This window comes from Hylobates moloch, unplaced genomic scaffold (assembly GCF_009828535.3).
Source record: "Hylobates moloch isolate HMO894 unplaced genomic scaffold, HMol_V3 SCAFFOLD_10, whole genome shotgun sequence".
Taxonomy (NCBI): Eukaryota; Metazoa; Chordata; class Mammalia; order Primates; family Hylobatidae; genus Hylobates; species Hylobates moloch.
In genome coordinates this window covers 100,413,479-100,438,725 of record NW_026652285.1, presented here as the reverse complement: position 1 = coordinate 100,438,725, position 25,247 = coordinate 100,413,479, and the positions used below count along the sequence as shown (strand labels likewise).

The window sequence follows — 25,247 nt, the reverse complement described above, 5'->3', positions numbered from 1 at the left end:
GCCTGATCTAGTGGTGGCCAAGAAGGCAGGATGCCAGCACCCAAGGGCACTGACTTCCATCCAGCCCAGGTGTCTTCCGTTCTGTCCCCATGCCTCCCTCGCCTGCCTGAGCCTGGTGGTCTGTCTGTCCCTCCAGAATGCCGGCCGCCCGGCAGGCTCCCTCCAGGCTGAGTTAATGGCCCTGCCCCCTAGTGGCCAGAGCCCGCTTCACAGGATGAGAGCCAGCTAAGCTCCAGGGGCTTTCCAGGAAAAATGTCCCTTGGAAGAGATGTGGTCTTTTCACCGCCCCCAACAGCACCCTAGTAATGGCTTAGCCCTTCCCCTCCCCTGAGCTCCAGAGAGAACACAACCAGCAGAGGAGACATTCCCCATCATCCAGAAATGGGTTTTATTCTCAGCCGAGGGACAGCAGGACTGGTAGAGACTGTCAGGCCACACGGCTGCCTGCACAGCACCCCCATGCTTGGTAGGGGGTGGGAGGGATGGTGGGGGCTGGCTGTCCACAGGCCGGGCATGACAAGGAGGCTCACTGGAGGTGGCACACTTTGGAGTGGGATGTCGGGGGACAGCGTTCTCTTGTAGTTGGGCCACAAGACTCCACAAGGATAGCACAGTGACTGATTCCCAGCACTAGAGGCGAGGCGGTTGGCCATGTGTAGGTGTGTATATATATGAGTATTTATAGATATTTATAGAACAGGGCAAGGGCGTACCACAGAAGGGGCACAAGTTTTCACCAACGGTCACGCCTGAATGTGTCAGCTCACCACTACAACAGACTAAGTCACAGACGAAGGGGGCTGGCTTTGGGGCTGGGGGAGCCACTGTCAAGTCACAGAACAGCCGTCCAGGCAGGCTTGGAAAGGGAGGTCTCCGAGAAGAGGAGGGATCTGTTTAGAGGTCGAAGGGGGGCCTGGGGCTCTCAGGACGGGATGGACTTGCCTGACCCGATCGGCTGGCAGTTGGAGAGAAAGCAGAGAGAAAACGGGAGAGAGAAAAGCAAAGAGAGAGCTGGTAAGGCAAGTGCGCAGCAGCAGTGGTGGGAGGGCCGGGGAGGGGAGGGCGCAGGTGTGGGTGTGGCAAGGTTCCTGGAAAAGAGGGGCTAGAAGGGAAAGGGGAGGAAGATGGAGGGAGGAGCCGTAGCTTCACAGGTAGCGCCTGGGGGCTATGGCGGCCCTCCCCACCCCACACACACTGGCCTCTCACACGGCACCCAGGCAGGGCACCTGCAGTTCAGGCTGACGCTCGGCCCCCTCGGGCTTCCCTCTTCTCTGGTCACCCTGTCTTCCAACCCACTGGCCTGGGGCCACCCCTTGCCTTGGGGAGCCCCACGCAACAGCCACCAGGCCTGATAGAGAAAGAACACTGCTTGAACCAGGAGGGTAAAACTAAAAGGGATGGCTGGAGGGAGCACCGGAGGCCCCTCTGGGTGGTCAGGAAACCCAGGACCCTCTGAAGGGACCCTGGGGGAGGCAGGGAGGACAGGCAGCCGGATGCCAGTGGCCATAGACTTATATGTCTAAGAGGGGAGCCTCAGCTGGTCGGGGGGCTGCAGGTCGCGTAGGTGAGGCTGGGCCCTTCCTGCTGGGAAAAGCAGAAGAACGAGTCAGTGGCAGGAGAAGGGGGGGTGGGCTCACTGGGCAGAGCTCAGCTGGGCCAGCAGGCACGGGCATCCCCTCGGCTGAATGGCACAAGTGACCCTGGGAGCAACAGGCCAAGGTGTGTGAGCCCGCTGGCTGGCTACGGTGCTTCAGCCGGGGCCAGGGACACTGCCTTCAGTCACACTAGCAGCTATGATGGTACCTGGGAGGGAGGGAAGGGGGCTGTGTGTCCCTGCCTGGCCTGTGAGGTATATCGTGGGATGACCGTGTGTATGGGACTCTCAAGCTTTTACCCTAGATCACCACTGGATTGCCGGCAGATAGAGGAGGTGGGACCCTGACTATCACCCTGCTCTGCAGTGGCTTTGGCTCTCAGCGCCCCCAGGCTGGGAGCTGGATGCCCTACCCAAGGAGCATGACTCAGATTGCACACCAGGCATGGCGTGCCCAGGATGACGTTCCTAGACCTCTGGCCGCCTCAGAGTCCAGCCCCACACACGACCCCCTCCAAGCTCCCAGCCTTTACACCATAAACCATGAGCTCTCTGCCCTCTCTGACAGCTCCAGAGAGCACCCATGTCTGCCAGCTTGGGCGCGGAGCCTGTTCCAAGAGCCCCCAGGCTCAGCCATGGAGGCCTTGGGCAGTGGCACTGAGTCCCGAGGCTCGCAGGGAAGGGAGGTGAGAGAGCCAGCGGCACGAGGACAGAAAGAGGAAAGAGCAAGTCTGCAGCTGCAGAAGGGAGGGGCGGGGAGCCTGGCTCTGAGGTCCCAGTTGCGCGCCCCGTGTGGAGCTAGTGCAGCGGGGCAGACACACCATTCATGCAGCAGGCGGTGAGGCATGTACCTACCATGGCTGACGCTCCTCAGGGGTCACTGATAGTGATTCTGAAAGACAGCACGAAATCAACATGGCAGTTCACACGCACGGGTGGGGCAGGCCTGGGGGTGGGGGACACACACACGCACACGCCCGGGCGTGCACACACATGCCGTGAGGCCCCATGGCCCACATGCACACGCTAACACACATGCCCACAAATAACACGCATACGCCTCCTTCCCCGCCACCTCCCAGTGCCCAGCACCCTCACTGGCCGGCGGCGCGTGCAGCACGGATCTGGGGCATGCAGCCACTCAGCACACTGAAGCACACGTGTGGGCAGAGTCACAACACAGAAGCTCACCCGCACACAGAGGCATTTGCACCAGCTCCCTGCACACTCGTGCCTGGTGTGCTCAGAGGACCACCCGTGCTGCTCATGGAGACAGGGCTTGCTTGCTTGCTAATGTCCAGCTGTCATTTCTCCACCTAAGAGCCTTCTGTGGTTCCCTACTGCCTACAGCATTGAGCCCCAACGAGTCAAACTTTTCGGACTTTGAAGGTTCTCCACCTTGTGCCCCACCCTCCCCACAGAGCTCTTCCTCATTCTGTCTCTGTTCTCTGCTTTGTCCAGTGGCTGTCCTCGATGCAGCCCACACTACACCTCTGCCCACACTGCAGCTCTTGACCCAGATACCCTCCCGATTCCTTGCCACGTAAGCCTATCTCAGCCATGCCTCAGACTGCACTGAAGTCAGGTTGCCTTGAAGAAGCTCTCCCAGACTGCTCTTTTCCCCAAGGTAGGGTCATAATTTGCCAAATGTTTCATGTGTGTTAGCAAGACTGGAGTTGGGGCAGGCATCAAGCCTTACATCACATATCTCACACCGCACCATAGACCTGGGTGCCAAATACCCTGAAGAATCTGAACTCACGTTGGCAGTTAGCAAAAGTGCTCCTACGGCTGCATCTGCAGTTAACACAGCATCCCTATAGCCACTGTCTCCCTCAATCCCCACAACCACCCTGGGAAAAAGGCAGAATGTCATCATTTGATAGAAGGGATGCTGAGGCTCTGGGAGGGAAAGAGACATGTCTAAAGGCCCAGGGTGAAGCAGCATCTCTGGACTCCCAGTCCAGTCCTCTTGCCCAATACCATGCTGCTTGCCTCTACCCATCCGCTTTGGTCATCAGAGCATCATAGGGCAAGCCCCAATCCCTGCCTCATTTTGGTTTATGGGTGCTAGACCGACAGCCCTACCCTCCAGCCATGCAGAAACAAAACAGTTGCTATTGTTCTGCTGTGTTCTTCCTTAGAGAATGTGGCCAGTGAGTGGCCGGGCGCGGTGGCTCACGCTTGTAATCCTAGCACTTTGGGAGGCCGAGGCGGGCGGATCACGAGGTCAAGAGATCGAGACCACAGTGAAACCCCGTCTCTACTAAAAATACAAAAAAATTAGCCGGGCGTGGTGGCGGGCGCCTGTAGTCCCAGCTACTTGGAGAGGCTGAGGCAGGAGAATGGCGTGAACCCAGGAGGCGGAGCTTGCAGTGAGCCGAGATCGCGCCACTGCACTCCAGCCTGGGTGACAGAGAGAGACTCCGTCTCAAAAAAAAAAAAAAAAAAAGAGAATGTGGCCAGTGGAAACAGGGCAGACTGGGAATTGGAGTGAACTTCCTTGAAAGAGGGTCATGGGTCAAGAAGGTCTACTACCAAAGGAGGTAGTAGAAAGCGTTTCCCTAGAAATCTTTGGGAATGAAGCAGGCTTCAGCCACTCCCATCCCTGCCCCTGCTGCCACCCCTACCACATTGGTTTAGACTGGGTAGGGCCAGAAGAAGGGGGAGGAAAAAAGCCATCAGATTGCCCATGGCCCCAGGCTGCTTCCCCAGCTGCTCCTGTCCTAGCCCGGGCCTGGGTGCCATTCTTACACTCTCACACTCGTGTGCACGCCCACACACACATCACACACCTTTCTAGTCACACAGTCACAGCCTGGCCTCTGCTCCTGTGGGCCAGTGGCTGGACACCCCCTGGGATGGCTCAAAGGAGTCAGGACTGGGAAGTGGGGACATCAGGGTAGCTGAAGGAAATCCACACACTCAGGGCAGATCGGGGTTCAGACTCAGACCTAAGGTAGGCTCCCCAGGGGCTGGGAGAGGAATTGGACGGAATGGAGGATAGAGAACAGCAAGAAGAAGAAAGGAGGAGGAATGCAACGTGTGGGCGGCCGCCAAGAGTGAAAATAGAGGGAAGCGCCATGCAAGTGCTGGAAAGAAGGGGGCAGGTGGGACGAGCCCCACAGCCTCCTCCCCAGAAACGACCACCTCCGGGACTCAGCGCTCCCTCGGGGGCAGGCTCCGCCAGCCCTCGGCCACACGTGGCGTGGCTCCGGCACTCAGAGTCCGATTGCCTGGGATGGAAACGGCCTGTTCCGGCGGCCAGGTCCGATGCTCTGGAATCCAGCCCCATTTCCCTCCCAGCCACGCCCGTCTGGCAGCCTCTCCAGCCGCATTCAGCCCCTACTCACCTGGGGACCCCGGGCGGAGCGCGGTTGGGGCGCGAGGGCACCTGAGGGGGAGGGCCGAAAGGGTCAGGGGAAGCCCCCGGCCTGGAGGGCACGGGGGGCGCTCCCCCCAGGGCGGACCCAGCAGGCGGAGGCCCAGGAGCAGGGCCCCGCGACCCGGGCCGGGCTGGGGGCACGGCGGGGGCTCGGCGCTGCGGCGTGGGGCTGGACGTGGGCGACCTGAGGGCGACAGGAGCGAGGAACAAGGAGAGGCGAGATGAGCAGCTCCGCCCACCCAGAGGCCCCGCCCCAGCCCAGTGCTGGCCCCGCCCATGCACGCAAGCCCCTCCCTGCCGCGCCCCTAGGCGGTCGCCGGAGCTTAAGCCCCGCCCCCAGCGGCGCCAACGTCCCAGCTCCACCCAGCCTTGCAGCCAGCTCTCCACGGCAAGCCCCGCCCCGCGACAAGCCCCGCCCTCTCTAAGCTCCGCCCCTCGCTCCAGGTGGGAGCCACCCCGGTGACGCGGGCGCGCCACTGCCCGGTCCCGGCACTCCTCCCGCGGGCCCCGGGCTGGGGGGCTTTGGGGCCGTGGGGGCCGGCCCTGGTACCTGCGTCCGGCCGGTACGCTCTGCACCTGCAGCCAGGAGTCGTCCACGGGCGGGGGCATGGGCGTGCTGACGGTGGTCGTGTTGATGTCGCCGATGATACTGAGCGCCTCCTTCAGCGCGTGGTACATGCGCAGCATCTCGTCGCGCCGCTGTGCCTGCTCCGCCGACTCCTCCATCAGCGTGTTCTGGTCCCCACACGAGTACAGGTTGGCCAGCAGCTCCGAGAAGATGAACTCCTTGGTCTGCGAGTAGGCAAAGAGAGAAGGAGGTGGGGACCTGATGCCTGTGCCGCCCTGGCCACCCCACCGGGCCCTGCTGGGACTGTGAGCTGGTATGGCTTTTCAGACGCGGCTCCTACACTACGTAGACTGGAAGATTCGCCTCCCCACCGCGCTTTTCTCACTCAGATGAGGACACTGAGGTCCACAGGAAAAGTCTCCTGACCAAGGTCACAGATCCGGGACAGGACTTAGGACCTATCATGCCACCAGAACTCTTGTCTACTCAGTTGTTGTTGTTTTTTTTTTCCTGGAGATAGGGTCTCGCTCTTTCGCCAGACTGGAGTATAGTGGCGAGATTACCATTCACTATAGCCTCAACCTCCTGGGCTCAAAGTTATCTTCCAATGTCAGCCTCTCCAGTAGCTAGGACTACAGGCACGTGCTACCACCAACTCCAGCTATTCTTTTTTTTTTTTTTTTTTGAGACGGAGTTTCACTCTTGTTGCCCAGGCTGGAGTGTAATGGCACAATCTTAGCTCACTGAAACCTCCGCCTCCCGGGTTCAAGCAATTCTCCTGCCTCAGCCTCCTGAGTAGCTGGGATTACAGGCATGTGCCACCACGCCTGGCTAATTTTGTATTTTTAATAGAGACGGAGTTTCTCCATGTTGGTCAGGCTGGTCTCAAACTCCCAACTTTAGGTGATCTGCACATCTCGGCCTCCCAAAGTGCTGGGATTACAGGCATGAGCTACCGCGCCCGGACAACCCTCGCTATTCTTTAAAATTTTTGTGTAGTGACAAGGTCTCACTGTGTTGCCCAAGCTGGTCTTGAACTCCTGGGCTCAAGTGTTCCTCCTGCCTTGGCCTCCCAAAGTGCTGGGATTACAGGCATGAGCCACCGTGCACAGCCCCTCATTATATTTCTTCTTTTTCTTTTTTTCTTTTTTTTTTTGAGATGGAGTCTCACTCTGTCGGCCAGGCTGGAGTGCAGTGGCAGGATCTTGGCTCACTGCACCCTCCGCCTCCCGGGTCCAAGTGATTCTCCTGCCTCAGCCTCCCAAGTAGCTACATACAGGCTCATGCTACCACACCTGGCTAATTTTTCTATTTTTAGTACAGATGGGGTTTCACCATGTTGGCCAGGCTGGTCTTGAACTCCGGACCTCAATTGATCCGCATGCCTTGGCCTCCCAAAGTGCTGGGATTACAGGTGTGAAGCACCACGCCCAGCCCCTCATTATATTTCTACTGGACAGCTCTGGTCTGGACCATGCGTCCCTCCCTGGACCTGGTCCCATAGGGCTGGTTGGCATCTCCCCCAGGCCAACGTGGCCACCTGCGTCCCCAGTGCCACAGGATTTCCCTGCCCCCATGCGGCGGAGCACGCACATTGTTAATCATGAGGTGCATGATGGTCTTGGGCATGAGGTCCCTCACGGTCTTGTTGACAATGGCCATGTATGAGTCCACGAGATTCCGGATGGTCTCCACTTGCCGTTCCAGCTGTGGGTCCATGGAATGCATGAAGCTGTCGGAGCCATTCTCCTCAGTCTCGCTGGCCTGCCATGGAGAACACAAGGGCATCACGGTGGCCAGGCCATGCAGCCAGGTTCCAGGCATCCCCAGGATCTCAGCCCCTCCAAGGGTACCCAAAACATTGAGGCACAGAGAGAAGCGACTGGCCTGAACACACACCCGGCTCCGCATCCCTGTCCTGACTCCCCTGATTCAGCCTTGTCTTGGTTCTGACTCTAGTGCCTAGAATTTGCCTCAGTTTCCCAATCCAGAAATTATTATTATTTTGAGAAAGAGTCTTGCTCTGTCACCCAGGCTGGAGTGCAGTGGTGCTGTCTTGGCTCATTGCAACCTCCTCCTCCTGGGTTCAAGTGATTCTCCTGCCTCAGCCTCCTGAGTAGCTGGGATTACAGGCACGCATCACCATGCCTGGCTAATTTTTGTATTTTTAGTAGAGATGGGGTTTCACTGTGCTGGCCAGGCTGGTCTCGAACTCCTGACCTCATGATCTGCCCACCTAGGCCTCCCAAAGTGTTGGGTTTACAGGTGTGAGCCACTGCGCCTGGCCCCAGTTCAGAAATTAGAAAAGAACATCTCCAGGTCCCTTGCTTGAAAACCTGGCTGGAGCTGGTGCCAGGCTGCAGATGCCTGGCAGGAGGCAAGAGAAGGGCACACTCACTTTCTCTTTGTCCTGGGAGGCCCACACACCAACATTGCCACCGCCGCCACCACCAGGGAGCACAGCCGAAGGAAACACACAGAGAGGAAAAGGGGAGAGATTGAGTGAACCTGGGACACTGCACCCCAACTCTCAGGCTACTCTAGACATCACCACAGTGAAATAGGGGAGAAAAGAGAAGGCAGTCACAAGAAACTACCATCATAGAAAGGGGATGCAGGAAATGGCATCTGCAACAGAGACAGAGACACAAAACTGCCACTGGAGAAGGATGGGAAGACCAGGAGACTGATCTCTGTTCCCACCCCGAGAGTGGGTAGGGGGGAGGATTCCTATTATTTCTGAGCCAAATAAGGCCTCGGAAACATGGCATGACTTGGCATCACTGAGGATGGTGCCCCAAGGGCCCTAGGATCATGCTTGCCCCTCCTCTCCTTGCCCTGCCACTCACCCCAACACGCTCAGGGTACACGCCAGCCCTCAGGAAGGAGGCCTTCCAGCTGTCCACCTCCTCCTGTGTCTCACAGGCCAGCTCCAGCTGCCGATAATCCTTGTAGACATTCCTGCAAGACAGGGCAGGCGGTGAGGGCAGATGGTCAAAGCCTGACCCTCCCTGGGGGTTAAGGGCATGCCCAAACTTTGGGGTCAACATGCCTGAGGCCAGCTCATTTCCCAGCTGTGTGACCCTGTGCAAGTCCCTTCCTCTCTCTCAGCCTCAGTTTCCTCATTGGGAAGATGGGTTAATAATAATTCCTGCCTCCTTGGGTCACTGAGGATTCAGTGAAGTGAATGGTAAAATGCTTAGAAGGGGACTGGACCTTTGATAAGAGGACAACCATAGTCAGTGAAGTCTCTAGCTTGGGGCCCAGATCCCACCAGCTTCCTCCGTGGCTCTCTAAGGACCCCTCTGATGGCAGCTGGACTGAACCCTCATCTCTGAGTAGCAGAGTCAGCCTTGGGTCAGGAAGGAAGAGGATTAGTACTATCACCACCCTATAGGAAAGAAAGCAGGAGAAGAAGACCAGGCCTGACTAGGGCCCTTTGGCTCCAGGGCCTGGCAGAGTGTCTCATGAAGAGCATGCACTATACCAGTGACTATAGAAGGGAGGAAGGGACGGAGGGAGGGAGGGAAGGGGAGAATGGAAGGAAGGGAGGAAGGGAGGGAGGAGGGAAAAAAAGGGAGGGAGGGAAGAAAGGAGGGAGGATGGAAGGAAGGGAGAAAGGAAAGGAGAGAGGGAAGGAGGAGGGAAGGGAAGGGGAGGGGATGGGAGGTCTTGACATGGTGTCTAGCTCAAAGCAGGAACTCAACAAGCATCTGTCAGTGGATGGCTTGCTGTGGGGCCTAGCGGAGGTTCCTCTCCTCCCTGGATCCCTGTACCCAGCTTCTACTCAGTGAGGGTGGTTTTGGGGCTGCAGCAGCCACAACCAGGGGCAGGCAGGCACCTCTGCTCCGTGTTAAAGAGGGCAAAGATGTGCTTGCTCGACATGAAGCCCTTCTCCACGTCCCGCAGCTTGAGGTTGTCCACAGACAGCATGTATTTCTTCTCTTTCTCCTGTGGGCAGAGGTAGGAGCAATGGGGTGAGGCTGGCACTGTTCTCTGCCACACCTCACTCCCTAAGAGTCCCCCTGACTGGCCCGGGGCTTCTAAGCATCAGCCCCCTCCCACTGTGAAGGTGCAGCTAGATAAAAGCCTGGCCACGGACAGACCGTAGGCCTCCTGGGCACCGCCGGCCCCCACTGGCATTCCAGCCAGTCTCACCAGCTCTGCATATATGCCGGAGGCCAGGGGGCTAGTGAGGGGTGGGGAGGCTGAGAGTGGCTCCCACAATCCCTCCCCAGGCAAGTCCTGGATACAAGCCAGGCCGGCCTCAGGCAGGGACCGCACACTCAGGCCTCTCTCGCCCCCGGCCTGGCCGCCTCTGACTTCATTTCCTGACTGCAGAGACCAGGAAGGGGGGCCACCAGACCCGGCGGCTTCAAAGGGCCGGCTCAGCCCACTCCCCCGAGCTCCCCATGTGTTAGCAATAGGGCAGCCAGCACAAGCCTGGAGATGGTGTGCCTGTGTGTGCAACATGTGTGTAGTTGTGTGTTTGTGCCAACACATGCAAGCCCAAGTACATATCCTATTACCTATTGTGTATGTGCGCACATGTGCCCAGCATGAACCATGTGTCAGTGTGTGTCTGCATCTCAATGTGGATGTGTGCACACTTTGTGGATGTGTGTGGCAATTGTGCAAGCCTACATGTTTGCATAGCCATGCCTGTGGACTTATACTGGGGTACACATCTTACCTGCATACCGTGGTACAATGGGCTGTGTGTTTGATTTATCTAGAGCTGTCTGGGAGGAGTTATGTGTATCTGTGCACAGGCGTGTGCGGTGCTAGGCCCATGTGTGTGCTCGGTGTGGGCACATGTGTATGTAGGCTGCTGTGTCCCAGGGGAGGGGTTCAGGGATCTGGGGAGGAGGTACCCCAGGATGAGGCTCTGGGAGAGGGGAGGGGTTTTTGTCACCCATGCCCTACTTGCTCACGGGGTTCGTCTGTGTGGGCCTCGGGGACTCAAAGAGCTTGGGCATGAGCCTTGCCTAGGAACTCAGGTGGGGGGCTGGGTTTAGGGGGACCTTGCTCCCCCATCCTGGCGTCATCCTGCCCACCCCTCTCTGCCCCCAACGCCCCCCTGGCCCATGCAGCCACATAAAGCCCTCTTTATGCCAGGCGGGTGGCCTGGAGCCCCAGAGGGCGGCTGGGGGAGGAGAGGAGGAAGTTGCACACACGGCCAGGGAACATCTGGAACCGTTCGAGAGAGGCCCCGCCACCACCCGCCCTGTGCTTCGGGGTTGGACACTAGGTAGGAGCGGCCTCCTCCCCCCACCCCTCCCTTCCTGCTGGCCGGCCCCCTCCTCAGGCCCCTCCTTCTCAGCCCCAGCTCCCGCTCACCCCTGCCACGTCAAAGGAGGCAGAAGGGGAGTTGGGAGCAGAGAGGGGACCACGGGCTGGCTGGTCTGGGGCTAGGGGTACACAGGCTGGGGCTGGGGGGTTCTCGGATCTCCAGGGGATGGGGCTGAAGCGCCCACCGGATGGACAGACACTGCTGCCTGGATGGACCAGAGGACACCTCCACTCCGTCTACCCAGTGTTTAGACTATCTGTTCAGGACTCCCAAATTGTACAGTAGTCTGCACATTGGTTAGGCTGGGCTGGGTTAGACCCTCGGCGCCGCCGCCACTGGAGAGCTGGACCGACCCCTGCTCACCATCCCAGAACCGGAGCCTGGAGCCAGGGGGTTGGGGCACAGGGCGGGCTGGGAGGAGGCACAGAGGGATGGGGGTGCCACCCTGCTGTGGGACTGGTGGGGGGTAGCGGTGGTGGGGGAAGGGTGGCCGAGGAAGACTGAGAGGATGGGGGGGTCAATGGGGACTGCGGATGTGAGCAGCTGCCGGTCTGCCCAAAGAGCCTCCCTCACCCCAAAACCTGAGGGCTGGTGGCTGGGTAGAGAAGTACAGACCACTCTCCCACCAGCCTGGACCACCTCCACATCCCCAGGGTTCCTAGTGCAAGAATCCACTCACATTCAACACACACGCACCTTGACACTCACAGTCCCAGAACTCACACACACGAGCACCCCCACACTTTCCATCTCACACCCATGTCCCAAACAGACACACACAAGTGCATGCACACACACCCATACACACCCTCACAACTGGAACACTCCCCCCATCCTCACATCTCAAAGACATACACAGATTCTCAAACACCCCATACTCACACCCTCCCTCCTAGAGCCCCCTCCCCCCACACACCTGCATTTACACCCCAAGCACAGGCACATGCCCAGAGTCACTCCACAGGCACACAGATTTCACCCCCAGATGCAAATGCAGACCACATATTCCAAACACACCTAGATGCTTATACCCCAATCACACTCCTAAAAAACACTCACACACCAGACCCACAGCCACACACATACACACACACAAACACACCCCGCCTCCCAGCACCCGCAGCCCACAGCCCATTCCCACCTCCCCACATACGATTCTCAGAGCTGTTTTCACACACGACTTAACTCAGATGTACACAAAAGCTCCAGAAAGACCTACAGGCTCAGGCATGAGATCAGGGGACCCCCTCCGTGGCACGTGCCCCTCCCCCACAGTGTCGCCTGGTCTCAGGCCCTCAGCCCCAGGTCACATAGTCTCCTTGGCCCTGTGTAACGAACCTCAACATGGGAGACCCCAAACCCATGGGGGCATCTAGGGAGCCTGCAGAGAGACCGGCAGGAAGCCACCCCCCACCCGCACCCCACGCCACTGCACACTCCATCTCTTCCAGGGGCCCCCATGGTGGGGGAGGCCAGGGTTGGGGTAATGAGGTCCAGATGGCTTGGCGCCCCCGCCAGTGACGACAGAGGGCCCCTCCCAAGGTGGAGAGTTGGGGCCCCTGCCCAGGACAAACTTGGAGGAGACAGGGACCTGGGAGGGGGCTTGGAGGCCAAAATCACAGGCCCCACCAGAGCCCCGCTCCCCCGTTGAGGATGCTGTAGCCTCTAAGAGCCCCCTCAGGAAGAAGAGGGTCCCTTCCCCCACTCCTTGGCCAGCTGGAGTTCATTACCACAAGCCCACCCCCAGCCCTCCCCATTCTCTCTGGTCACCTCTGGAATCCAGATGTGAAAGCCAAATAGACTCATTCTTAAAGGAGACCAGCAACAGGGGAAGGAGGTGGCAGGGGCTTCTGTGCACCCTAGTGGGCGGGGAGGGGTTTTTTGTGGCACCTCCGCAAGGCCCCCACACTCCTTGCCCCTCAGCCTGGGGGCACCCTGGGCATTTCCCTTGGACTGCAGGGGTCTAGGGGACTGGGGTGCAGGGGTTAACTGGGTGTCTGGCAGCTGGACTCGTGTGTGTCATGGGCCTGTGGGGGCCACAGAGGAGGCGGCACGCCCTGCAGCAGGAAAACAGGAAGGCTGCTGGGCCGCAGGGTCAGGGAGGGGCACCCAAGGCCCCTGCCCACCCTCCCCAGGGCGCTTAGCCCCAGGCTCCTCAGTCCTGCCAAGCCACCTTCTCCTTCCAACCTGGGTGAGAGGGTGCCTCCCCCTGAACCCCCAGGGTCACCTGCCTTGGACCCTTGCATCCCAACTCCACCCGTGGATCCTTTTTTTTTTGAGACGGAGTCTCACTCTGTTGCCCAGGCTGGAGTGCAATGGTGCGATCTCGGCTCACTGCAACCTCCGCCTCCCGGGTTCAAGGAATTCTTGTGTCTCAGCCTCCCTAGTAGCTGGGATTACAGGCGCCCGCCAACACACCTGGCTAATTTTTGTACTTTTAGTAGAGATGGGGTTTCACCATTTTGGCCGGGCTGGTCTCGGACTCCTGACCGCAGGTGATCCACCTGCCTCGGCCTCCCAAAGTGCTGGGATTACAGGTGTGAGCCACCGTGCCCAGCCTGCCCACGGATCTTTGACGAGACATTTAAAAACCCTATTCCATGGTCTAGCCCACTCCAAGCCCATGGGAGGGTCTGAGCCTGACTCTGGCCACCAGCCCAGCCCCTTGATGACCACTGGCCCTTGACTCACCTCATCATCCTTGTACCAGGACAGATTCTCAGCAGTCAGCACAAACCAGTACTCCTTGGAGCCCCCTTTCATGATGCCAATATTATTGATAGTCAGCCAGCCCTTGCGGATGACCTGGAGGGTGATGGGGCAGGAGGTCAGTGGACAGGGCCTGAGCCTCCCCGTGGGGGATGGGGTAGGCAAAGAGAGGCATTCGAAACCCCACCCCTCCCCCAGCTCTCAGAGGCCTGGCAGTCAGGGAGGGTGGGGGCCAGACCTGCCTTAGTTTGAACCACAAGTGAACAGAGTGGAAGACAGAGGAAGGCTGAGATCAGCTCAGGATAAAGAGCCTTTGACAGGCAGACCTGGCCAAGTAAGGAACTGGAGGCCTGGGTAGGGGATGAGCTCCCTGTCACTAAAAGTATGCAAGCAGAGTTTATGGGGCCGACTGGGGAAGCCAACTGCGAGTCTTGGAAGCTTAAGGTCTCATCTGTTCTGAGATGTGTTTCTGACTTTACACATGCTGCTGCTGCCTCTGCCTAGAAAGCACTTTTTCCTTTTTGCCTGGCAAATTCCTACTCAGCCTTTGAGTATCAGCTCAGGATTCACATTCTCAGGCAGCCCCTTCCTGGCCCCTAGGATAAATCAGGATTCCCATAATAATCTTTGATCACTCCCTGAAGTCAACTTCTGTAACAATGACTTCGATTTTTAATTAACTTCTCTGCATGCGTGTGTGTGTGATTGTCTGTCGATGCAGCCTCCCCTGCTAAATCATGAACTCTTGGTCACTAGTACATCCCAGCACCTTGCAGAGGGCCTGGCAGATAGTAAGTGATCAATATGTATTTGTAGTATGAATAAATAAAAGCTATGATAGTATGGTTCTAAGGGTCTTTGGCTCCAGGTCCCCAGGGGCAAGGGCTGAGCCACAAAGTGCCTAGAGCAACAAGCTAAGGTCCCTTTTCATGGCAGGAAGCAGCTGTCCCCAGGACTGTCCAGAGCCATGGCCACAGTCCAGGGCCTGTGGATTCTACTTCAGGGGTAGGGTCATTGGCCAGGCACTGGTCATGGGTCAGACCAAGAGGATGAGGCAGCTGCTTCTGCTCCCTCCTGGACCCTGACCTCCCCAGCTTCTTCTCTGAGCATCCAGAGAAGACTCAAGGAGGCCTGGGGCTGGCGGCAAAGCCCTCTGGGGCCAGGCTTGCTTCTGGAGCCCTCCTTATGCCTCTCTGGCTTCCCTGAGAACCTCGCTGAGAACCCGAGCTGCACAGCCCAGCAGCAGTTGAGCTGAGGGGAGACCACCAGCTGCCTCTCTCACCCCTTCCCGATCAGGCGAGGATCCCCTGACAGGGATCTTGTCACCGTCTTTGGAATTGAGTCCACTGTGTCCCAGGATGTCACCAGCAGATCTTGCCACCTGCTCCCCACCCTAACTTGTAGTCTTTGTCCTCCGCCTTGGCCACACCCAGCCCTGAACTCCTCTCTGCTCATCCTAAGCCCTCTCTGCAGCCCTGCACCAGGGACCTCCTGCTCTCCCAACTCCCACCCTGCCTGGAGCTCTCAGGGGCCTTAGCTGGGCCCTACCAGCAGGCCCAGGTCTCCACGTCCTGTCCAGAGGCCAGCACCGTGGAGGCACCAGCTAGTGTTGGCTGAATTGAATTGTCCTGATACTTCGTTCATTCCTCCCTTCATTCTGTTGAGCACCTACTGCGTGCCAGGCTAGGGGCTTGAGCTGAGGATTTAATGATAAACGGGACAGACTCAGCCCTCCCCTTATGGGGCCTGGGAAGGAAATAGACATTAAGCCAATAATCACATAAACACCTAGAGTCTTACAAAGAAACTACGGCCTCTGGAACCTATGGAAAGAAAAGCTGAGGACCCTCGGGCTCATGTGTACAACTGAGCAAGCGCTTCTGACGAGGGATGTTTCCGCAGACATCTAAGGACAGAGAGCAGGAGGCCAGGTGAGCAGCGACTTTGTGACTTCTCTTGACTCCTCATTCGTCTCTTCATTCAAGTCCGGAGGCGATGGCTGTCAGCTTCTTAAAAATGTGTCTTGCTCACGTGCATCCATCCATCCAACAGATGCTTAAGGAGCACCTACTCCGTGCCAGGCCCAGCCTCCTCACCCACCCAGCCCCACACGGTCTAGCTCTGCCTGAAGTAGGTGCTTGGCTCGTGCACACAGATGGACGGGTGGATGCGGCTGGGCCTGCCTCTGGCCTGAGGGCAGGTGTGAAGTGCCAGGGGCTGGTGTGTACAAGCAGCTTCAGCCAAAGGGTGCCCTCCTACCCACTGCAGATCCCCACTGCCAGTGGACCCTCCGCCCCCTCACTACACAAGCCGAGAGCCCCAGTCCTGGTACTCACCAGAATCTCATCCTGCAAAGAGGTAACCATAGCAACCACGAGAGGCATCGGGGAGAGAGGAGAGAGGGTTACTGAGGCAGAGTGGGAGGCTTGTGGCTGGCAGCTGACAGGTCCCTGGCCCCCATGGGACCCTTCCCCTCAGGGGAGGGGGCTCTCAGAGTCTGGTGTCCGTCCGGCACCCTCCATCCCTCGGGCTGGGGTGCTGCGGCCCACTCACCTGGTTCCCTGAAGTCTTCTTCTTGTTCATCTGGTTGCTCCTCTGCTGAGCACTAATGGGAGGGAGGGGAGGAGTCTCAGAACTTCTCTCAAGAGGCCCAGCTCTACTGCTCACTGCTTAGTGGGCACAGGACCCAGAGGGTTAACCTAGCAGACCTGGGCTCTACACATCTACACACACGCACACACACACAGACAGACAGACACACACACACACACACACACACGTTACCTTCTCTGCCCAGGAAGCACTCACTTTTTGCCTGGGGGAGCACTCACTTGGCAAAGCCTATGAAGTCCTCATGGTTGGTGTTCATATAAGCCAGCTCGATATCGATGAGAAGCATGACCTTCAAGGATACATAGGTTGGTGGGCAAGCGGAAAAGACACCACAAAGTTTTAAAACGCAGGGCAAGCTGGGAGAAAAATACTTGCAGCACATATAGAAGGTTAGTATCTATAATAAATATAGTCCCTACCATCAGTGAAAGACAAAATCTGAGCGTGGTGGCTCACACCTGTAATCCCAGCACTTTGGGAGGTGGAAGTGGGAGGATTGCTTGAGCTTAGGAGTTCAAGACCAGCCTGGGCAACATAGGGAGACCTGTCTCTACCAAAAAATACAAAAGTTAGCCAGGCATGGTGGCATGTGCCTGTAGTCCCAGCTACTTGGGAGGCTGAGGGGGGAGGATTGATTGAGCCCAGGAAGTTGAGGCTGCAGTGAGCCAAGATTGCACCACTGCACTCCAGCCTAGAAGACAGAGCAAAACCCTGAGAGAAAAGAAAAGAAGAGAGGAGAGGAGAGGAGAGGATGAAAGAAAGAAAGAAAATCACAAATTGGCCAGGCACGGTGGCTCATGCCTGTAATCCCAGCACTTTGGGAGTCCAAGGCGGGTGGATCACGAGGTCAGGAGATGGAGATCATCCTGGCGAACACAGTGAAACCCCATCTCTACTAAAAATACAAAAAATTAGCCGGGCGTGGTGGCGGGCTCCTGTAGTCCCAGCTACTTGGGAGGCTGAGGCAGGAGAATGGTGTGAGCCCGGGAGGCGGAGCTTGCAGTGAGCCGAGATTGCACCACTGCACTCCAGCCTGGATGACAGAGTGAGACTACATCTCAAAAGAAAAAAAAAAAAAAGAAAATCACAAATCAAAATAGTCAAGAACATGATGAATAATTCATAGAAGAAATGCATACATCCACTAAGGATGTATAAAAAATCCTTACTCTCATTAATAAAGAAATGTAAGTTAAAAATGAGGCTTTTAGCCAGGTGCAGTGGCTCACGCCTGTAATCCCAGCACTTTGGGAGGCCAAGGTGGGCGGATCACCTGAGGTCAGGAGTTCGAGACCAGCCTGACCAACACGGAGAAATCCCGTCTCTACTAAAAATACAAAATTAGATGGGCATGGTGGCACATGCCTGTAATCCCAGCTACTTGGGAGGTTGAGGCAGGGGAATCACTAGAACTCAGGAGGCGGAGATTGCAGTGAGCCGAGATTGTGCCATTGCACTCCAGCCTGGGCAACAAGAGCGAAACTGTCTCAAACAAACAAACAGAGGCTTTTTAAATGATCAGCATGGCACAAGTGTTGGGAAATGAGCTCTCTCATATATTGTTGATGGAAGTGTAAATCAGTATTACCTTCTCTGAGGGCAATTTGGCAATATTTAACAACATTAAAATGCACAGGGTCAGGTGTTGTGGCTCATGCCTATAATCCCAGCATTTTGGGAGGCCGAGGCAGGAGGATTGCTTGAACCTAGGAATTCAAGACCAACCTGAGAAACATGGAGAAACCCTGTCTCTACAAAAAAATAGAAAAATTAGCCAGGTGTAGTGGTGTACGCCTGTGGTCCCAGCTACTTGGGAAGCTGAGGTGGGAGGATCGCTTGAGGCCAGGGATGCAGAGGTTGCAGTGAGCCATAATGGCACCACTGCACTCCAGCCTGGGCGTCAGAGCGAGACCCTATCTCAAAAAAACAAACAAACAATGCAATATTCACTTCCAGAATTATATCTCACAGATACACTCATCAAGTGAGCAAAGATACATGAGCCAGAGTATTCAAAGTAGTACAGTTTGTAATAGAGAAAAATTGGGAGCAAGCCAGTGGCCATCTGAGGGTGAAATAGATTATGATACTCTCTAGACAAGAAAGCACCCTGCATCTGTTCAAAAGAACAAGGACGGGCCGGGCGGGGTGGCTCACGCCTGTAATCTCAGCACTTTGGGAGGCTGAGGCAGGTAGATCGCTTGAGATCACAAGTTCACAAGTTCGAGACCAGCCTGGCCAACATGGTGAAACCCTATCTTTACAAAAATACAAAAATTAGCCGGGCATAGTGGCATGCACCTGTGGTCTCAGCTACTTGGGAGGCTGAGGCAGGAGAATGGCTCGAACCCGGGAGGCAGAGGTTGCAGTGAGCTGAGATTGAGCCACTGCACTCCAGGCTGGGCAACTGAGAGAGACTGTCTCAAAAAAAAAAAAAGAACAAGGATAATGTCCAGGTTCCGGCCTGGGAAGACCTTTGCAAACGATTAAATGTGAACATATTTGGAATTGAGTAGTGATGAGAATGACTTTCCAGATGGGACAAAGCCTGCCAGGTTCAGACCCAAGCCCCACTGCTTCCTGTGAGCTTGGGGTCTGTCCTCACTCAGCCTCAGAGTCCACAAATGTAGCGTTTCTGCCTCTTAGAACTGGTGAAGACACAAGAGATGAGATACTCAATAGATGTTAGGTATTACGATTATCTTCAGAGGAAAAAGGCAAGGCACACAGCAGGCTTGCGGTTTAGGATAAAGATGGAATCTGGATTGCGTGTGTTTGTATGTGAGTGCACATGTGTAAGAAAATGCCTGCAAGGTGACACACTAAACTGTTTTGCTTTTTGGGGTATTACTGAGGCAGAGTCTCGCTGTGTTGCCCATGCTGGAATGCAGTGGCATGATCACGGGTCACTGCAGCTTCCACTTCCTGGGCTCAAGCGACCCTCCCACCTCAGCCTCCCATGTAGCTAGGAATTCCGGTGCATGCCACCTTGCCTAGCTAGTTTTTAAAATTTTTTGTAGAGACGGGGTCTTGCCATGCTGCCCTGGCTGGTCTCAAACTCCTGGGCTCATATAATCCTCCCACCTAGGCCTCCCAAAGTGCTGGAGTTACAGGTAAAAGCCACTGTGTGGAGCCCCAAACTGTTACTAATCATTATTTTTCAGGAAGAACTGGGGGTGGGGAAGAGTGAATGGAGGGCTATCTCCTTGTAATTTAACCACTTCGATACTGATTGAATGTTTTATTATTTGTGATGTTTGTAATTAAAAAGCAATCAATAAGGATTTAAAAATATGACATCAACAACAAAAACATGAATGAATGAATGGAGATGGCACCATCATGGAGAGATGTGTGAAAACAGGAAATGGGAAATGGGAGCCAGAGGGGGCTACAACAGACAGGTAGGGGCATGGCAGACATGGATCAGGAAGGAGGACTAGCCTCTGAGCTCCGTGAGGGCCACGATGGGCCCTGCTCACCTCTGCTCCGTGCAGCTCAGAGGTAGCGTTCAGTGGCTATGTTTGTGATTGAAGGAAGAAATGAATGAATATTTGATGAACGATGACATAAAAGGTGGGGGTGGCTATGAGGGGTATAATGTGACCCAGAGAAACAGCAAATAGACAAAGAGAGGCCCAAAGAGAGGACCACAAGGATAGACTGCCAGAAAGTGAAGAAAGCCAGACTAGCCTGGGCACGGTGGCTCATGCTTGTAATCCCAGCATTTTGGGAGGCTGAGGCAGATCGCTTGAGCCTAGAAGTTTGAGACCATCCTGGGCATCATAATGAGACCCCCGTCTCTATAAAAAATTTTAAAATTAGCCAGGCGTAGTGGCATGTACCTGTAGCCCCAGCTACTCGGGAGGCTAAAGTCGGAGGATTGCTTGAGCCCCGGAGGTCGAGGCTACAGTGAACCGTGATCGTGCTACTGCACTCCTGCCTAGCAGGGGCGACAGAGCAGGACTCTGTCTCCAAAAAAAATAAGCATAGAACTAGCCTATGGCCCAGCATTTCCACTTTTAGGTATATACTCAAAAGGGTTGAAAGTGGGGACTCGGATAGGGATTTGTACACTCATCTTCATAGCAGTGTGATTCACAATGGCCAAAAGGTAGAAAAAACCCACATGAATAAACAAAGTGTGGTCCATCCATACAATGGAATATTATTCAAGCCTTAAAAAGGAAGCAGCTTTTGACACATGCTACAATACGGATGGCCCTGGAAGACATTATGCTAAGTGACAGATACTGTATGACTCCACTTACATGAGGTCCCTAGAAAAGTTAAATTCATAGAGACAGGCCAGGCACGGTGGCTCATGCCTGTAATCTCAGTACTTTGGGAGGCCAAGGCGGGTGGATCACTTGAGGTCAGGAGTTTGAGACCAGCCTGGTCAACATGGTGAAATCCCATCTCTACCAAAAATATAAAAAATTAGCCAGGTGTGTGGTGCGTGCCTGTAATCCCAGCTACTCGGGAAGCTCAGGCAGGAGAATCGCTTGAACTCAGGAAGCGGAGGTTGCAGTGAACCGATTTCATGCCACTGTACTCCAGCCTGGAAAACAGCGAGGCTCCGTCTCAAAACAAACAAACAAACAAACAACAAATTCATAGAGACAGAAAGTTGAATGGTAGCTGCCAGCTGCCGGGAGCTGGGGGAGCAGGGAATGGGATGTTAGTGTTTCATGGGGACAGTTTCCGTTTTGCAAGATGAAAAGAGTTCTGTGGGCCGGGCGCGGTGGCTTACGCCTGTAATCCCAGCACTTTGGGAGGCCGAGGTGGGCAGATCACTTGAGGTCAGGAGTTTGAGACCAGCCTGGCCAACATGGTGAAACCCCGTCTGTACTAAAAGTACAAAAATTACCCGGGCATGGTGGCACACGCCACCTCCCAGTAGCCCCCCAGCTACTCAGGAGGCTGAGGCAAGAGAATCGCTTGAACCCATGAGACAGAGATTGCAGTGAGCTGAGAGATCACACCACTGCACTCTAGCCTGGGTGACAGAGCAAAGACTGTCTCAAAAAAAGAGTTCTGTGGATGGATGGTGCTGTGCAACAATGCAAATATACTTAGTGCCACTGAACTGTGCACTTAAACATGGCTAAAGTGGTATGTTATGTGTATTTTACTACAATAGAAAAGAGAGAGAAGCAGAGAGTCAGTATGAGAGAGAGGAAGACTGAGACAGAAGAGACAAAACGAGAAGGAAGCAACCCCAGGGCCAGGAGTGGAAGGAAGGCGCGGCCAGGCCGGGTGCTGAGGGGCTCACCTGCTCCTTAGTGCGGCCCTCGCGCTCCCGGATGTGGGTGGTCACGATGCGCTCCATCTCCTCCCGCAGCCTCGGGTACTGCTGGAGCTGGGGAAGGGCAGGAGGGCAGAAAGCCACGTACACAGAGGGCACGGGCAGGGAGCACCCACACCCCACGAGTCCAGGGATCCGCGGCGCAGGGTGGGAGGCACACACAGAATGCCCACAACGCCGGGAAGAGAGACCTGGGGTCCCAGGACGCTGATGGCACCAAGCCACGGCCACCCCTTTCCCCCAAGTGTGGGTTCCAAATGGCGATTCAAGGGTCTTCCTGGTTCCGGGCCCTCTTCACTGGCCTACCTGGGCAACTTCAGGGCAAAGGGGTGGTTCCCGTGGGAGAAAGGCCGTGGGAATGAGCCTGCCCTGCAGACTGGTTAGGTTGAGGCCTCTGGGGACCGTTAGCTCCCAAGGTGTTCCCTCATACTCAGGGCTACCCCGTGCCTTCCTAAAGGCGTGGAGGGACAGCTAGATGGGGAATCGGGCAGGGGACAGCCTCTGGATTCCTATCCAGGAGGAATCGGGGGGGACAGGGCCCAAGGTGCCAGTTGGCCTCCTGAGTCAGGCTGGGACAGGCAATGCTCCTTGTCAGAGCTGGGGAGGGGGTTCAGGGGAAAACCAGCAGTCACACCAGAGGACATGCAGGAAACACAAGCAAAAGCATGCGAGGGCTGGGGGACATGCGAGGCGGGGGCCAGCAGCATGAGCAGTACCCCGCGGGGCCTGGCTGGGCCCTGGCCCTCTTGGTGGAATCCATTCAGCTCTGTCTCCCTTGCATGCCCCTGCCCGGCACCACCATCCCCAGTCACATCTGCCCAGCTCTGGCCAGCCACACTGTCTTGACCCCACTCCTTTGGGGTAGGAGCTCAGCAGCACCTCTTTCCCCCCAGTTCTTATGAAGGGAGGCTGAAGGGGAAGTTGCTCCAAGCCCGTCCCCCTCTGCTTGTGAATCGTGCCCTCAGCTCAGTCGGGCTCTGGACACAACCCAGGTGATTCACTTGACTACAGGGTTCTGCCCGACTTCAGCTCCTCCAGAAAGCCTGCCCCGACTGCCTGAGAGCTGAGTTAGGGGCCTCTGTCCACTCCTCTCCCACTCCACCTCCTCCAATCAACTGGGTGGCACCTGCCCCCGAGGCAGGGCTGGGGCAGGGCCAGGGCCAGTCCCACGGCCAGTGCTGGAAGAGGGCGTGTTAGAGAATGAGGGAATGAATGAAGGATGGATGCCAGGGTGAGTGGCACAGGGTCCTTGGCCCTCTGGCCCATGATCAGCTCTTCTGGGGAGGAGACTCATTGCATTTCTGATGGTGGGAGCCCACCCCCAGGGGCTCCAGTCCTGTGGGCCCACCCTCCTCACGCGGTGGCCACCTGGGGCCCAGGCAGCATGATGGGGCAAAGCTGAGAGCACTCCTCATCCTTCTTCCCGTGGCTTGGTCAGGCCCTTCAGGTGGGTCCCCCAGTGGAGGAAGAGGCCCAGGGATTGGTGTGCCTGAGTCACGGGTGGTGATTCTGAGGGCAGGATGGAGGCCAAGGAGTTTTGAGGAGAGGCATCGGGAGAGGCAGGAGGATGGGGAGAAAGCAGGGCCCTGGATATCGGTCCAGGATGCCAACACGAGGGATGCCCACATCACACCCATCATCCCGTGGCTGTGCCAAGGGTGTGGCTGATGTGGCTAAGCTCAGGAGACCTGAGGGAGGGGCAGCCTGAGACCAGGGGCTTAAAAACGGTGACTAGAGGGGCCCTGTGAACCCCACTACTCCTGAGGCTCAAGGAAGGGCTCCCGCTCTTTGCAGTCTCCAAGTCTGGGCAGACATTTGGGACTGGGTCACCACCACCAGGCCTCCTCTGAGGTGGTCCCAAGTGCTCCCTCCCAGGGTAGAGTTTGGAGGAGCGGGGAGAAGGAGGGAGGAGGAGGGAGCAATTTGCCAAAGAGCATGACCAATTCTCCCACTAACCGCCGGGATGTCACATGTCTCAAGTTTTCCACGTGTCACCCGTGGCAGGGCAGCCTCTGCCCCTTTGAGAAGTTCTGTTCCCTTTGAGCATCTTTTTCCATTCTGGCTGCCTCTGAACATTTCCAGGACGTTTCGCCAGCTTTTCAAAAGGAACTTTCCCCTCTCAGCCCTTGGCTGAGGGGGCAGTCAGCCTGGAGCCCACCGGGTTAGCAGTCAGGGACACAGCCCCTGGAGCCATTCAGACCTGGGTTCAAAGCCAGCCGCTGTCTGCTGACTCTCCTTAGAAAAATGACCAGACCGCTCCGGGCCTCAGTTTCTCCATGTGGAAAATGGGGTAGTAATGACACCTTCCCTCCTAGAGTTGTTGAGAGAACTGAGCAGCACACCCCATGCCCAACATTAAACTCTTGATTTCACTCAGACATGGCAAGTCTAATCCCAGCAGGGCTGGCAGTAATGAGAGTTCACTTATTAATACTCATTAAACTTCTGGCAGGAGTGACTTGCTAACCTTAGAAAACTCGAGGGGAGGAAAAAATATAGATACAAAGATAGGTGAGTTTTGCCTATAAGGAAAAAAATAATTATGATCCACTAAACCAATCAAAAGGCAAAAGTGGCCGGTTGCGGTGGCTTGCACCTGTAATCCCAGTACATTGGGAGGCCGAGGTGGGCAGATCACCTGAGGTCGGGAGTTCGAGACCAGCCTGAACAACATGGAGAAACCCCATCTCTATTAAAAATACAAAATTAGCCAGGCATGGTGGCGTGTGCCTGTAATCCCAGCTACTCGGGAGGCTGAGGCAGGAGAATCACTTGAACCCAGGAGGTGAAGGTTGCAGTGAGCTGAGATCGTGCCGTTGCACTCTAGCCTGGGCAACAAGAGCGAAACTCTGTCTCAAAAAAAAAAAAAAAAAGGCAAAAGTATCAGTTTCCTCCTTTTAGACCAAAGCTTTCCTTTTCAAATATTTGTTGATCAGTTTTTTCTGCTCACAAAAATCACACAGACGGCAGGGCACAGTGGCTCATGCCTGTAAACCCAGCACTTTGGGAGGTCGAGGCAGGCAGATCACTTGAGGTCTGGAGTTTGAGACCAGCCTGGCTAACATGGTGAAATCCTGTCTATACTAAAAATACAAAAATTATCTGGGCATGGTGGTGCATGCCTTTAATCACAGCTACTCAGGAGGCTGAGGCACAAGAACTGTTTGAATCCAGGAGGCAGAGGTTGCAGTGAGCCGAGATCGTGCCACTGCACTCCAGCCTGGGCGACAGAGCAAGACTTTGTCTCAAAAAAAAAAAAAGAAAAAGAAAAAGAAACCACAGACTCACTGTAAAAGATTAGAGCATGACTAAAATTTATGAAATGGGCTGGGCACGGTGGCTCACGCTTGTAATCCCAGCACTTTGGGAGGCCAAGGCGGGTGGATCACCTGAGGTCAGGAGTTCGAGACTAGCGTGGCCAACATGGTAAAACCTCGTCTCTATTAAAAATACAAAAAATTAGCTGGGTGTGGTGGCGGGCACCTGTAATCCCAGTTACTTGGGAGGCTGAGGCAGGAGAATTGCTTGAACCTGGATGGCGGAGGTTGCAGTGAGCCGAGATTGCACCATTGCACTCTAGCCTGGGCAACAAGAGTGAAACTCCATCTCAAAAAAAAAAAATAGTAATAATAAAAATAAATAAATAAATAAATAAAATTTGTGAAGTGAAAATAAAAAGATTCCTATGGTGAATACGCCTTTGAGATTTTATCATTCACATATATTATTTTTTCTCCAAAATACCATACATTCTTTTCTGAAACCTCCTTTTTTTTT

At 55.7% G+C, this 25,247-nt stretch overlaps 1 protein-coding gene across 13 annotated transcripts in view; it reads right to left on the bottom strand.

The window, feature by feature from the left end:
• Positions 1 to 341: 341 nt before the first annotated feature.
• Positions 342 to 25,247, bottom strand: part of DNM1 (dynamin 1) — a 51,406-nt gene continuing 26,500 nt past the window's right edge. For 2 of the 13 annotated variants that reach the window (XM_032165273.2, XM_032165274.2), the window contains exons 11-23: positions 21,438 to 21,524; positions 16,381 to 16,451; positions 16,103 to 16,154; positions 15,886 to 15,897; positions 13,532 to 13,645; positions 9,389 to 9,498; positions 8,397 to 8,508; positions 7,946 to 7,957; positions 7,141 to 7,311; positions 5,530 to 5,771; positions 4,948 to 5,163; positions 2,450 to 2,486; positions 866 to 955 (exon numbers count right to left, since the gene is read on the bottom strand). In XM_032165273.2, coding sequence (XP_032021164.1) covers positions 2,465 to 2,486; positions 4,948 to 5,163; positions 5,530 to 5,771; positions 7,141 to 7,311; positions 7,946 to 7,957; positions 8,397 to 8,508; positions 9,389 to 9,498; positions 13,532 to 13,645; positions 15,886 to 15,897; positions 16,103 to 16,154; positions 16,381 to 16,451; positions 21,438 to 21,524 — 1,221 coding nt within the window. In that variant the 3' untranslated portion in view covers positions 866 to 955; positions 2,450 to 2,464. Of the gene's footprint in view, positions 1,585 to 2,445; positions 2,487 to 4,943; positions 5,164 to 5,529; positions 5,772 to 7,140; positions 7,312 to 7,945; positions 7,958 to 8,396; positions 8,509 to 9,388; positions 9,499 to 13,531; positions 13,646 to 15,885; positions 15,898 to 16,102; positions 16,155 to 16,380; positions 16,452 to 21,437; positions 21,525 to 25,247 lie in introns of all 13 variants that reach the window. The other 11 variants (XM_032165270.2, XM_032165271.2, XM_058445405.1 and 8 more) reach the window with 9 other exon arrangements.